General features: G+C 42.8%; 1 protein-coding gene across 1 annotated transcript; it reads left to right on the top strand.

Moving 5' to 3' along the window:
• Nucleotides 1-389: 389 nt before the first annotated feature.
• On the top strand, nt 390-2,290 carry LOC147439690 (tubulin beta-1/beta-2 chain-like). The gene is made up of 3 exons (XM_086485510.1): nt 390-847; nt 949-1,218; nt 1,489-2,290. The coding sequence occupies exons 1-3, from the start codon at nt 454-456 to the stop codon at nt 2,160-2,162; spliced, it is 1,338 nt and encodes a 445-aa protein (XP_086341636.1). The 5' UTR covers nt 390-453; the 3' UTR covers nt 2,163-2,290.
• Nucleotides 2,291-13,501: the final 11,211 nt, after the last annotated feature.

The following is a 13,501-nucleotide window of genomic DNA, read 5'->3' as shown; positions in this document are numbered from 1 at the left end:
CACGTTCTGCACTGTTGATTCTCCGGCCGGCTCTCCTGTTTACCATGCCATTTTCTCCAACCTACTGTTGGCTGGCTGGCCGGCTGTGCCCCTTGTTATGCTAGGTCTATCTGTTGCCCTTTCTTCCGCGAGATGATGTGAACCCAGCCTAAGGTTTGAGAATTTGAACGCCAACTGGCCGTCATGCCATCCTCGTTCGCTCACCCTCCTTTTGTGCATGACTAGAGCTCCGCAAAATTGGCGTTGGACCTGAAGGGGGTGACGTGGTGAGTTAAGGAGTCGGTTACAGGGAGGGAAAAAACGAACTTTGTGCTCGTTGAGGGTCACTTTCTTGGAGAAACTAAACGTGGCTACTTAACTCAAAAGCTACTGCAACTCCCTTTCAAACAGAACGACATACACCATTTCCTTCTAAAACTGCTCTCTCTGTCTCTCTCTCTCTCATATCCAAGAATGAGGGAAATCCTGCACATCCAAGGTGGGCAGTGCGGCAACCAAATAGGGGCCAAGTTCTGGGAGGTGATATGCGACGAGCACGGCATTGATCCCACAGGGACGTATCACGGGGACTCAGATTTGCAGCTTGAGAGAATCAACGTGTACTACAATGAGGCAAGCGGGGGCCGCTACGTGCCGAGGGCCGTGCTAATGGACTTGGAGCCGGGAACCATGGACAGCGTGAGATCGGGCCCCTATGGCCAGATATTCCGTCCGGACAACTTCGTGTTTGGGCAGACAGGCGCGGGCAATAACTGGGCCAAGGGCCACTACACGGAAGGGGCCGAGCTCATCGACTCTGTGCTGGACGTGGTGCGCAAAGAGGCTGAGAGCTGCGACTGCTTGCAAGGTATATATATATCCATTGTTTTTTTAAAAAGAAATGGCACAATTTATAGGGAAGTGGATTTTCTGTCTGACTGGTGGTGACTGTACTGTGCTGTTGTACAGGATTTCAGGTGTGCCACTCGCTGGGCGGGGGCACTGGCTCGGGCATGGGGACGCTGCTGATCAGCAAGATTCGCGAGGAATATCCGGACCGCATGATGCTGACATTTTCGGTGTTCCCCTCACCCAAGGTGTCGGACACAGTGGTGGAGCCCTACAACGCCACACTGTCGGTGCACCAGCTGGTGGAAAACGCGGATGAGTGTATGGTTCTCGACAATGAGGCCCTCTACGACATTTGCTTCCGCACGCTCAAGCTCACCACGCCTACCTGTGAGTCTCCCTCCCTCTCTCTCTCTCTCTCTCTCTCTCATTTCCTCTTACACAGAGTTCGAAACCCGTCTAGCAATGAATTCGGCCGCCCCGGCGCTCTCTCTCTCTCTCTCTCTCTCTCTCTCTCTCTCTCTCTGTTTTCTCCTTTACCATACAATGCAAACATCATGAGCTTCTGCTCGGGAGGCACCGCATACCTAGCTAGGTACGATTGGGGGCATGATGTTGCGTTAAGTCATAATGTGGGAATTATTGTTCTTGTGTACGCAGTCGGCGACTTGAACCACTTGATATCTGCGACCATGAGCGGAGTGACTTGCTGCTTACGTTTCCCTGGACAGCTCAACTCCGACTTAAGGAAGCTCGCCGTGAATCTGATCCCGTTCCCGCGCCTGCATTTCTTCATGGTTGGCTTCGCACCGCTGACATCTAGGGGTTCACAGGTGTACAGGGCGTTGACAGTGCCAGAGCTGACACAGCAGATGTGGGATGCCAAGAATATGATGTGTGCGGCGGACCCGAGGCACGGACGTTATCTGACAGCATCGGCGATGTTCAGGGGGCGAATGTCCACCAAGGAAGTGGACGAGCAGATGCTGAATGTGCAGAACAAGAACTCGTCCTACTTTGTGGAGTGGATTCCCAACAATGTGAAGTCGAGCGTGTGTGACATCCCGCCAAAGGGTCTGAAGATGTCATCCACGTTTATCGGCAATTCGACGTCCATTCAGGAGATGTTCCGGCGGGTGAGCGAGCAGTTTACGGCCATGTTCCGGCGCAAGGCCTTCTTGCACTGGTACACGGGCGAGGGCATGGACGAGATGGAGTTCACTGAGGCCGAGAGCAACATGAACGACCTGGTCTCCGAATACCAGCAGTACCAGGATGCCACCGCCGACGACGAGGGCGAGTATGACGAGGATGAAGAAGCTCTTGGAGCCTGATCTTCTTTTTCTCCTCCTTTCTCTCTCTCTCTCTCTCTCTCTCTCTCACATATGTAAAACTAGTCTTGCTTGTTTAGCTTGTTTAATTTCTCACAATATAATATTATGGTAACCTTTTTTGGACCAAATAGTCTTGCTTTGGTTGGCCTTGTCATAGTCTTAAATTTGTGAATTGATGTAAACATGTAAATAGCAATAGTTGTTGATGTGTGAAAAATAAAAAAAAAAAAATTTAAGTTTTTTGTTTTGGGTAAATCATACATGCAATTTGTCCATAAAGACAACATAGCAGTAATTTTTTGAGTAATGTCTCACTTGAACAAGTGTGTACTACAAAATTCTCGCATAAGAGGAGCTACGAAGGAAAAAGAAAAACCTTGGTTTAGTTTAAAGGTTAGATAGTATACTGCCTATGTGAGTGCCATACAGATGTATGGAGAGTCGCACATTGTCTCTCCAAAATATACAAGAAACAGAATGGTGCCTTGCATGTAGTCTCAGTCTTAGGGTGCACACATGCACCCAAAAGCACCCACCGGTCCGGTGAAGATTCTAGGCTACCCCACCACCTGTTTGGACCTTCTTAGCTTACCACAGGAACCGGAAAGCCATGGCCCTCCCCTAGCCGTTTGCAACGATGTTCAAGCGGTGCCTCACTATTATTACCATGTTTGCATGTGGAAGCTAGTAATCCTCTACGTAACGTTCCTCGCCATAGCGCAATAAGGGATTGTGGCTGCGCAGTCAAGCTGAATAACCTTCACAAGGTTTGAAAGATGATGACAAAAACGCCGTCGGTTCTGGGCCAGGGTCGTGCAGCATGTGCGCAGACTGACGGTCGGTGGTGGCCGGTGAGGCTGCTCCCGCCGGTGCATGTGCGCAAAGAGGTCAATGCAGTCGGTGGATATTTTCTCACTTCTCTGAACGGTCGGCAGTACGCATGTGCGCAGTCTCTCCCTCTCTCTCTCTCTCTCTCTCTCACACACACACACACACACACACACACACACACACACACACACACACACACACACACACATCTTCGTTGCTTCACCACTTCCTATTTCATCATTGCTCTCTATCTGATTTCATTTAGCTTTAGTATCCTAGATACTCTCTTTTTAAAAGTTGAGTTATAATTCATATCATGCTCTATTGCTCATCTCCCCGATGTTCCTGTTGTCTTCTTTGCTTAAGCACTAAATTGATCATTAAATTCTTTTGTTAGCCTTGGCTTGTAATAGCCTTTTCAGAAGCGTTTGTCACAACGCATGCTTCTCAAGTGTCTTGATTGCTAATTTAGTCAAGGCTAGTGTCTGGCTTTTCTATACTTCTGCTCGTTCTAATCTCAAATTGACATTTTTCACATTCACATGGTTTGGTACACAGGTGATCTAGTAAAAGTATTGCCATACATACCACACTTTAAAGGGACGTTCGGTCTTGAATTTTATAGTTTGTGTGACTATGCAATGATGCAAAATTGAGATCGGATCTACAGGGCATTTATTGTTCATTGCTTTGGCTAGTAACACACTGAAAAGTTTTTTAGACGCGTAAGTCAGATTGTTCTTCAAGATGATGAATTTAGCATCAAACTTGTATGCTTCTTTCTATTGTAGTGCCGACATTAGGATTCCTTGTCCACCTCAATTTTCTTCTTTTGGACTCATGAATTTCATTCAAGAAACTCTTAATTGTATTAGTAGTGCATATTGGATTTTTGGTCATAAGATAGTCTGAAGATGTGCAAAATGATAGTAGCAATTAACTGGATATTTTGACCATTGATCGTAATAACTATAGATGTGTGAGTGATAAATGTATCCACAACTTGTTCTATGATGGCTATGTCAATTGAGATTCTTGCTGCCTCTATGATCATTGTCATGCCACAGATCTAGAGTAGTTCCTTCTCACTATCTTTGAAGGCATACTTGCCTCTAGCTTGATTAGAAATGGCTATTTTCTGCTAAGCCATGTGTTATTTCTTCTATGACCTGTTATGCTATTCTTCCAAAAATACATGCATTTCTTTTGAAGAAATGATACCTCGATTCCCTATCTCCGAGTTCTACAGAATTGCTCGTGTCAAGAAGGAGAACTTTCTAGAGGAGCTCGGTGATGGAAACCAAGTGTGCACATGAGCACTTATGTGTATAGTGCTTGCAGATGAAGGTTTTGTAGAGAATGCAATGAGAGAATAAGAGAATACAATGAGAGAATGCAGTGAGAGTTAGCTCACATTTTAGAGCGAGAATGTACTGAGAGAATGTGAAAATTTACTTGTCTAGCAGGGGGCTAAAAAGTGCTTCCTTTAATGACCTCAAAGTGAGAGAGAATGGTTTCAATGTAAGTGAGAGAGGATAGGGTGGGGAAAAAAGAAATTTTAAGATTTAGAAATATATATTAGAAAATTTAGTTATTCACCTTTCTTTTTGATAAAAATTGTCTATTTTCAAAACAAAAGAGATAGAATCTTTAAAAAGCCCAACATATGCGCTTTTGCCCACTCTTTTGTGCTTGGTCAACCTTTGCTCAAGCCTTAAGCATCTCCTTCAACTTCCAAATAAAGAGACCCTCCTATACCCTATGCACTTCCTAATCATTGTCATCGCCTAAAATAATTCAACATCTACTGGTTCATCTCTCAAGTATGTCAACAAGATACCTTTTGTGCTTCTGGCTAGGAAATTTGCACTAAAGTGGGGTCTTCCCAGGATAAACATCATCCATCTATTTAACCTTTCTTAGATGACAACTTTATTAATTAGATAAATGAAAGTCTAATGATCAACATAGAAATGAAATAGCTTCCTCAACAAATTATGTTTGAATTTGGTGGCACTGCTAAATACCATTCACTGTGCTTCTCTTTCTAGTTTTAAATACTGTTATTCTATCTTGCTCAATTTGCAATTGAAAATTATACTGGATAATATTTTTTTCCATCGAGTTTGGCCAAAAATAGCTCCCATTTCCATACTAGAGGCATCTACATGAACATGAAAATTGATCTCCCAATTTGGCTTGCGAAAAATCAGTTTCATGCTAATGGCTTTCTTTAGAGACTGGAAATTGTTTTCACATTTTAGAATCTTTATAAACTTAACTCCTTTGGGGTTAATAATGGAATGGCCTTTGTTTCCATTGGCCTTTGTTGTGAAGATATGAATAAACCTTTGATAGAAGTTAGTGTATCCCAGAAATGAACTCAAGTCAAAAACATTTCTTGGTGCTCTGGCGGCCTGCTAAACACTTCGGACTTTGTCTTCAACCATCTCAATGTCGTTTTTAAACAAGATATGCCCATCTAATTCCTTAATTGGGACATGGTCCTTGCTTTGTTGGTGTTTGAGGGCACAAAGAGGGGTAGGAACACATAAAAAGCAAGCAAGAATCCCCCGTATCCTTGTTGACAAGAGAGATGGGGAGCTTGAAGAGATAAGTGAGCATGAAGATGCTGCAATGGCACTTGTGCTCCGACAAGATGCTCGCCCTGCAGAAGACATAGATTAAGTACTAGATGGAGATGAGGTGATGGAGAAGTTTCTAGACTTTCATCTACTGGATTTGCATGCAATGGTGATAGAGTGTGATCAATTTCTTTTCCTCAATAACAATTCAAACACTGTGGGACTTCGAGAGGATGAAAATTTCTAAAATAATTCACCTATGCTCCTCTATTGAGAATGGAGCTTTGGGAATTATCGGCTTCGTGCTCTTTTAATATTTTTGTATATCATGCAAGGCCACTTTTTTGGCTCTCCATTTCCTATTATTCTTGGTCACTGGTGGTGGGGGAGGAGGGGTTGTAATTTGTCGTTTCCATGCAAGGTCATCGTTCTTGTACTTTTTTCTTTACTCTATTGGGGTTGTTTGTTCCTCTGTGGTTTTAGCTATAATCTTTTTCCTCTTTGAAACTTTGTTTGTCCTATTCACTGAGGATCTAGTCTTGGGTGCTCTCTCTACAAGAACTCTATTTATCTGGAAAAATGGAGTCGATTGGAAAAAAATAGGTGGTCAATGCATGGTGGTGGCAAGATATGTACCAAAAAATCATGTGCAATGGATTTGTTGAGTATTGGGGGATCGAGGACAATTAGTGCACTATGGCACAAGTTTGGCTTATTTGAAAAATTTTTTGGGCCATAAAGAGGAATTTTCAATGTGAGGCCATGTTTCAAGGCAAATTTGGCAAAATCGGGTCATAAATGTGTCCAAAAACCACGTTAGAGGGTTTTGTGAGTCTTAAGGACCAGAGAAAGTGGTCCGTGTGCCACGACGTGCTTGGGATCCACAAACCCCTCGGTGCCATATGCACGTCGTGGCACATGGATCACTTTTTGGGGTCTTCAAGATCCACAAAACCCCTCATCATGGTTTTCTGGCACATTTGTCGCTCGATTTGGCCAAATTGGCCTCAGAAACATGTCCTCACATGGAAAATTTCTCTTTACAACCCCAAAAATGTAGGATGTAACTTGAGCATGGTGCAAGAATATCCCATACTTTGATGGACCAACCGGGTCCCCAATCCCCAATACACCACATGCCACCCACCAGCCACCAACCATGTATCTCCTGGGCATTTTTCGACCATTGTCCGGGCAAGATATTCTGGTTAAAAGGGAATATTTCGACGAAAAATCTTGAGATCGGGGATTATTTTTGGTTTTTTGGCGGGTGATTTTTTTCAAGCACGACGTCTCTTGCTCATGACGAGCTCCTTACAAATGCGTTTTCTAAGAATATGAATTACAAGAGTAAATCAAAATCCATACTTAACACATTTCCATGTCCTTTCTGAATTGCGATACTCTTGTAGTGGTGGAGGCAACCCTACTGTTTTTCTCTCACACTCTCTCCAAATTCATATCCCAAAATCTATGGTTACAATCCATTTAAGGTGTCACTGACATACATCTTTAAGTCTTTCCAATCTGCAAGTAATTTTACTTTCAGCTACCTCGTTTTTGTGCTATTTTTTTTAATTTAATGCTTCTTTTGGCTGATGTCGCCCCACTTGACGCCTACGCGCTAAGCTATAGTGCTATGCTTCATTATGGGGGCTGAGTCTTCCCTTGATCTCTGGAGTCATGACAAAAACTTAGTACGCTAAACTTTGTGTTGATGTATGTTCGTGTGGTGTGTGTTGTGTTTGGGAGCATATGTTAGTACCTAGTTCTACACCCACTATTGGGCACTGATGACATTAGTGGGGATGTCGTGGTATTTAGTCAATACTATGCATGATGGAGTTGATGGTTATATTGTCTTGTGGGTGACTACCACGATTCTATACCTTGCACTTTTCTTTAAGGGTGAATCTAGGCTTATCTTGGATTCATCTAGGTATGATGTAAAGTAACTGCGAGCAAATATATTCTTAAAAGCTGGCTATGTCCTCGGAACATGTGGTTTGGTAGATAGATAACTCCACTAGCACATCATCCTTGGGGAATGCTACTGTACGAGAAATTTATATTCCTCTTAGAAGTTTTTGGTTGTGGTAAACTGCCTTGTGGATGCTTGGAGAGCAACTCCAGTGAGTCATATTAGACAAAACCAAAAAAAAAAAACCCTTCGGAGGGTGATAGAAACTCAGCTCATTGGTTTTGTAGATTACGTTCAAAGCATGAATGACCTCTATATAAACCTGCACCTACTCTTGGGCACTGACGACGTGAGTAGAGATGTCATAGCTGTTGTCCAAGCTATGCATGATAAAGGTGATAATCTTATTCTTTCTGTTTGGACAAGCAGCGAAGTTAAGATCACATATTGTCAAGTTTTGTTCTTTGCTCTTCGTAGGTTTGTAGTAGGATTCATTTTTCGATTTCGTATTTAGCTTACCTGAGGACTTAAGAATGTGTTCCGTTAGAATTTGTTGTGTAAAGTTTGATTTTTAGGATTAAGTTTTTAAGATGTCTTATCCTTTTCTTGCTTAAAGTTGAGTACTTGTTTCAAGCCAAGTAAATTGCGTCAACTTATTTTACACATGCCTTTTCTAAAAACATTTTTAAGTTAATAATGTTTTGTTTTATCTAGTTTTGTTTAGTAGCAAACAAAGTGATTTAGTTAGTTTGTTTGTTTGTTTTTGTTTTTCTTTTCTTTTCTTGTGTCCCTTGCTTTTATAGTTTTATGAGTGGTTTATTCCCTCTTATAATTTGTGAGTTTAGACTATTCTGAACTTATGAAGGTACATTTCCATGTCCATCTTTAAGGGTAAATTGTCAAATCATACAAATTTTACTAAATCATAAATATAGATCATATAGTTTCTAAATAGACCCAAATTTATTTGAAAATTCTTTTTTAGGTATTTAATACATTTGTGAAGCTTCTAAAGTATCCCGTCAAGATCGATGGCATTCAATACTCATTTAAACTCATCAATAAATTCTAACTTAATGCATAAACTTCTATTTTAAGAAAAAATCCTTCTTTTAGGTCCTTTGAAGTCAAATATCAATCTTATCATTTTTTTCACATATTAAAGCCATACTTCCGTGACTATTTCTTATTGTATATATAAGTAAGGGTCAAATTACCAAAGTCTGCCATAAGCTACTTTAGTGGTCTAAGCCACTAACCGGATCCAAAGCACTTTTGTGTATATGTTCTAAGGGCTACCACTAACTTTTTTAAACATACGTCCTAAGACTAGTGTTAGAACACCCCACCATTCTAGCCTTTGGTCAAAGATTGATTAAGTTTTAAGCACTTTTGTAAAGTACCATATAAAGAGGTAATGATATACCCCATTTTCTTCCTAATGTCTATAAAGGTTGATTGTACTATTAGCAACCACATGAGTCATGTCCACATTTTAGATTTAGATATTTTTTAATTAAAAATACCAATAATGAGCTTTCCTTTGTTTTATGGTGCCTTGTGGTCAACCTTTCACCGACACTATTGACATCTAGTTATGTAGAGGAGCGTGTCAACTACAAGAGTATGTGGCTGAGTTGAGCATGAACACATTTTTTTGTGGGGCTTAGAAAATGGGAGAAACTTTAGTATTTCATGACAAGTGCGCACATCCAACAACTAATTGAATGACAATATATAGTACTTCAAGACAAAGCAAGTAAAGAGATAATAAGTGTCTTGTACATGGGAAACAAAGCTTGGCTCTCAGATCTCTCTCTCAACACCATGATAAAGGGTTCCTCCCTTTTTATTCTATTGCTCCAGCTTTTTGGCCCCTTTGTCTTGCCTTTTATTTGCAGAACCTTTCTTTGTTGTAACTTCAACAAACACCTCCAATGATTCTGTTAGGTAAAGGCGGTGTGCCTCACCGTGCTTTGCCCGTGTCCGCCGGCCAATGTCCGGATGCCCACATTTATCTCCTTATTCTTTATACATACAAAGAATAAGGAGCTCTCACTCACACTCTCACATGGTACTCATACAGTGAGATTTGGGAGCTCCACCCACATCCTGTGTCCTACTCTCTCTTCCTCTCTCTCTCTCCTTCTCACTCTCCGCATGCGCACCGCATCTGCGCACTCACAATTGGTATCAGAGCTATGGCGACCGCGGAGAGCACGACGGCTTTGAGAGCTTCAAGGCGATAGCTCGCTTGCTCTCGGCGGTGGAGAGATTAAGAAATCTTGGAATCTTTGTGAGAATGCAATGGGAGCTTGTGAGCTCAGTTGAGAGTGATGTATGCTCTTGTGGAAGCTCAGAGAGGAGTGTGGAAGATTGTGTGTAAATGACGGTGCTGTCCTAAAAACTGTGTGCGCAACACTGTTTTCAGATTCGTTTTTCTCCTTGTAGAATGCAGATCTGAGAATTTTGTTCGCTACGCCCATCCGTTTTGACGTGGTCTACAACTTTGCAGAAGAAACTTTTTTGCAAATTCTTCACCGTTTTGCTGATATTCAACTCAGATTGATTGTATACAGAAATTTCAAATTTTCTGTTGTCGCATTGTGTGCGAGTTTGATGCACTTTTGGAAGCACGGGAGATGCTTGAAGTTGAGTGCATAAATTTTGAGCTGAAGATGCAATTGCAGCTTGTGTTAAGCTTGTGGTTTGAGGGTTTTTTGGTAGATTTGGGCAACGAAGTACGGAGGCGTTTACACACCATCGAAGCGGTCTCTTGAGAGACACGGTTTTTGGAGCACACAGGTGGAGCTTCTTTCACTGGTTTTCACAGGATACTTTGGCAGTGATTTTGTGCTTGGATTCATGGTCTTTGAGGATGGTTTGCAAATGGTCATGGTGCATAGTTGACGCCCATTATATATGCATTTTGGCGAGCACTTTCAAGTGTCGGTGAGCTCTCTTGAGAGCATTGTTTTCGCATTGATCAAGTTTTCGGATTGCAACTTTTTTGGCGCTTGCTTACGCGCGGTCACTCCGTTGATATACGTTGAGTGCGGATTGCCATTGTATGTGAAAATGTGGAGCCATTTTGGAATTTCTACTCATTGGCATTGAGTAGTGTTATGGTTTATGGTAGAGATTGTACTTGAGTTTTTGCTCAGTTTTCAGGGGAAACTCTGCCGTATTTTTCTCAGATTATCGCCATAGTTTGTGATCGAGTGTTTACTCTCACTTTGACAGGTTTTGTCAGTTTGGACACAGCTTTATGTTTTTGTATCGACTCTCGCAAGAGTGAGGAGTTGTGTATCCTTCTTTGCTTGAGACAGTGGTTTGCTCTCGGGTGGGAGAGTCTTGTGATCTCGAGCATTGTTTGCCATAGTTTTGGCATGGAGACGCTTCAAGTTAGTGGCGGTTCTCGTTCTCGATCGCGACTGACATGTTGGCACTGCGGCCATGATGGGCATATTAGGCATCGTTACTTCAGGCGTATGAGGCAGCGGAAGAGGCAGATGCATGGTGCTACTATGAGGACAGATGCTAGAGAGTATTCATGTGATGGACATGTCGTCACTTTTGAGTCTAGCTTGCCTTCAGACTACTTCGTGTCTTGGGATAGCACATTGTCTACGCGTTTTCTACTAGACGAGCATGCAGTTTTTCACGTGACACCACGTCGTGATTTGTTTTGCTCTTTCTCTAGTGGGAGACTTGGTTGTGTGCAGTTTGCTGATGGTTCAACATATGACATAGAGGGTGCTGGAGATGTATGCATGTCTTTACCTAGCGGTGCATTGCTTACGCTACGAGATGTACGTTATGTACCAGGACTCATCCAGAGTCTCATTTCAGTGCATCAGAGTAGTGGACATTGTGTACTGCTTAGAGAGTAGTCATTTCAGATGCATACGGGATCACTGGTGATAGCCAGAGGTGCTAGGAGTGGTCTGGTATACCCTTTGCATATTTCTGACACACGAGGCGGTGTAGTCTCTGTGTATTTGCAGCCATGTTTGGAGCGAGAGACGAGGCGTGTCTCTTTTGCGGATGTGCTGCATGGAGAGCAGGTTGTGCATTTGTCTTGTGGTGACGTTCACACAGAGTGGTATCTCTGGGAATGCACAGCTTTGTCAGTCATCAGTTGAGGTGACTTCAGTTGAGCCAGAGACCGATGCATTGTTCTATGATGCGTCCGATACGTTCGAGGGCGACAGTGTCCTTCAAACAGCTGTGTGTGATTGCACTGGTGCTGATTTTTTGGTTTTGCAATCATTCTCAGCGAACATGCCTTTGCCAGATGATGCTGACATGGTGATGCATAGTTAGGTGGTTCCTGATGAGGACGCATATGGCACTGAGGTTGCTGACAGGGATATGTTGGCACACATAGTGCATGTTTTGTTGGCTTTCGGGTCTCTCATGTCTGACCTTTTGGTTTCGAGACCTGATCTTGCATATGCGGTTGGTACATTTGCAGTGGGAGTTGTCAGTCGTGCGATGACTGACATTGGCATTGTGCATTGTGGAGCCATGCAGGTCGTCACTTCATACCTGCATCATGAGTGTCATCGTAGCTCTAGCCGTAGTGGTATGCATGTTGCATCTACACTAGAGCGGTTACAGAGTGAGCCAGTGGGCATAGGTTGAGAGTCGTCTTCTCTCACCTCTTGTATATACTAGTTGTAGGCTAGTCTTCTCGCCACTTATCGGCACACATCCTTTAGTAGGAGAATGTTAGGTAAAGGCGGTGTGCCTCACCGTGCTTTGCCCGTGTCCGCCGGCCAGTGTTCGGCTGCCCACATTTATCTCCTTATTCTTTATACATACAAAGAATAAGGAGCTCTCACTCACACTCTCACATGGTACTCATACAGTGAGATTTGGGAGCTCCACCCACATCCTGTGTTCTGCTATCTGTTCCTTTCTCTCTCCTTCTCACTCCACACGCGCACCGCATCCGCGCACTCACAATTGGTATCAGAGCTATGGTGACTGTGGAGAGCACGGCGGCTTTGAGAGCTTCAAGGCGATAGCTCGCTTGCTCTCGGCGGTGGAGAGATTAAGAAATATTGGAAGCTTTGTGAGAATGCAATGGGAGCTTGTGAGCTCAGTTGAGAGTGATGTATGCTCTTGTGGAAGCTTAGAGAGGAGTGTGGAAGATTGTGTGTAAATGAAGGTGCTGTCCTAAAAACTATGTGCGCAGCAGCACTGTTTTCAGATTCGTTTTTCTCCTTGTAGAATGCAAATCTAAAATTTTTGTATACAGTCAGTCTGAGCTGAATATCAGCAAAACGGTGAAGAATTTGCAAAAAGTTATGGAAAATAGTGTGAAGGTCGTTCTTGGAGTCGTGAATCGAAGAAAGAGGGCAATAGAGATGCTTCAAAGGGTAGATCAAAGTCTCTTGGTCGTCGCAATGTTCAATGCCATTATTGTGATAAGTTCGGTCACATAAAGAAGGATTGTTATGCTTGGAAGCGTGACAAAGGTAAAGACAATGATGATAAAGAGGAGAAACCAAAGAGTTCGGTTAAGATTGAAAAACTGAACATAGTGCAAGATGATTGTGATGCACAAGACATCAATATGTTGACTGAAAATAATGATGTATTTTATGATGCACAAGAAACTCTATCTTTGCAGAGTTCTATGCCAGCAGAGCTACTTGTTAGTGGTGAAGTGTCCCATACATGGATTCTTGATTCGGGAGCTTCGTTGCATGTCAAACCTCATAGGCATTGGTTTACTACATATGAGGAAACCATTGGCATTGTTACGCTAGGTGACAGCTACTCTTGTGACATAGTGGGCATAGGTTGAGAGTCGTCTTCTCTCACCTCTTGTATATACTAGTTGTAGGCTAGTCTTCTCACCACTTATCGGCATACAGCCTTTAGTGGGAGAATGTTAGGTAAAGGCGATGTGCCTCACCGTGCTTTGCTCGTCCGCCGGCCAGTGTCCGGCTGCCCACATTTATCTCCTTATTCTTTATACATACAAAGAA

The sequence above is a fragment of the Adiantum capillus-veneris genome, chromosome 16, assembly GCF_014529385.1.
Source record: "Adiantum capillus-veneris isolate H3 chromosome 16, ASM1452938v2, whole genome shotgun sequence".
Taxonomy (NCBI): Eukaryota; Viridiplantae; Streptophyta; class Polypodiopsida; order Polypodiales; family Pteridaceae; genus Adiantum; species Adiantum capillus-veneris.
Note: the sequence above shows the minus strand (reverse complement) of the source record. Positions and strands in the feature narration are given on the sequence as shown.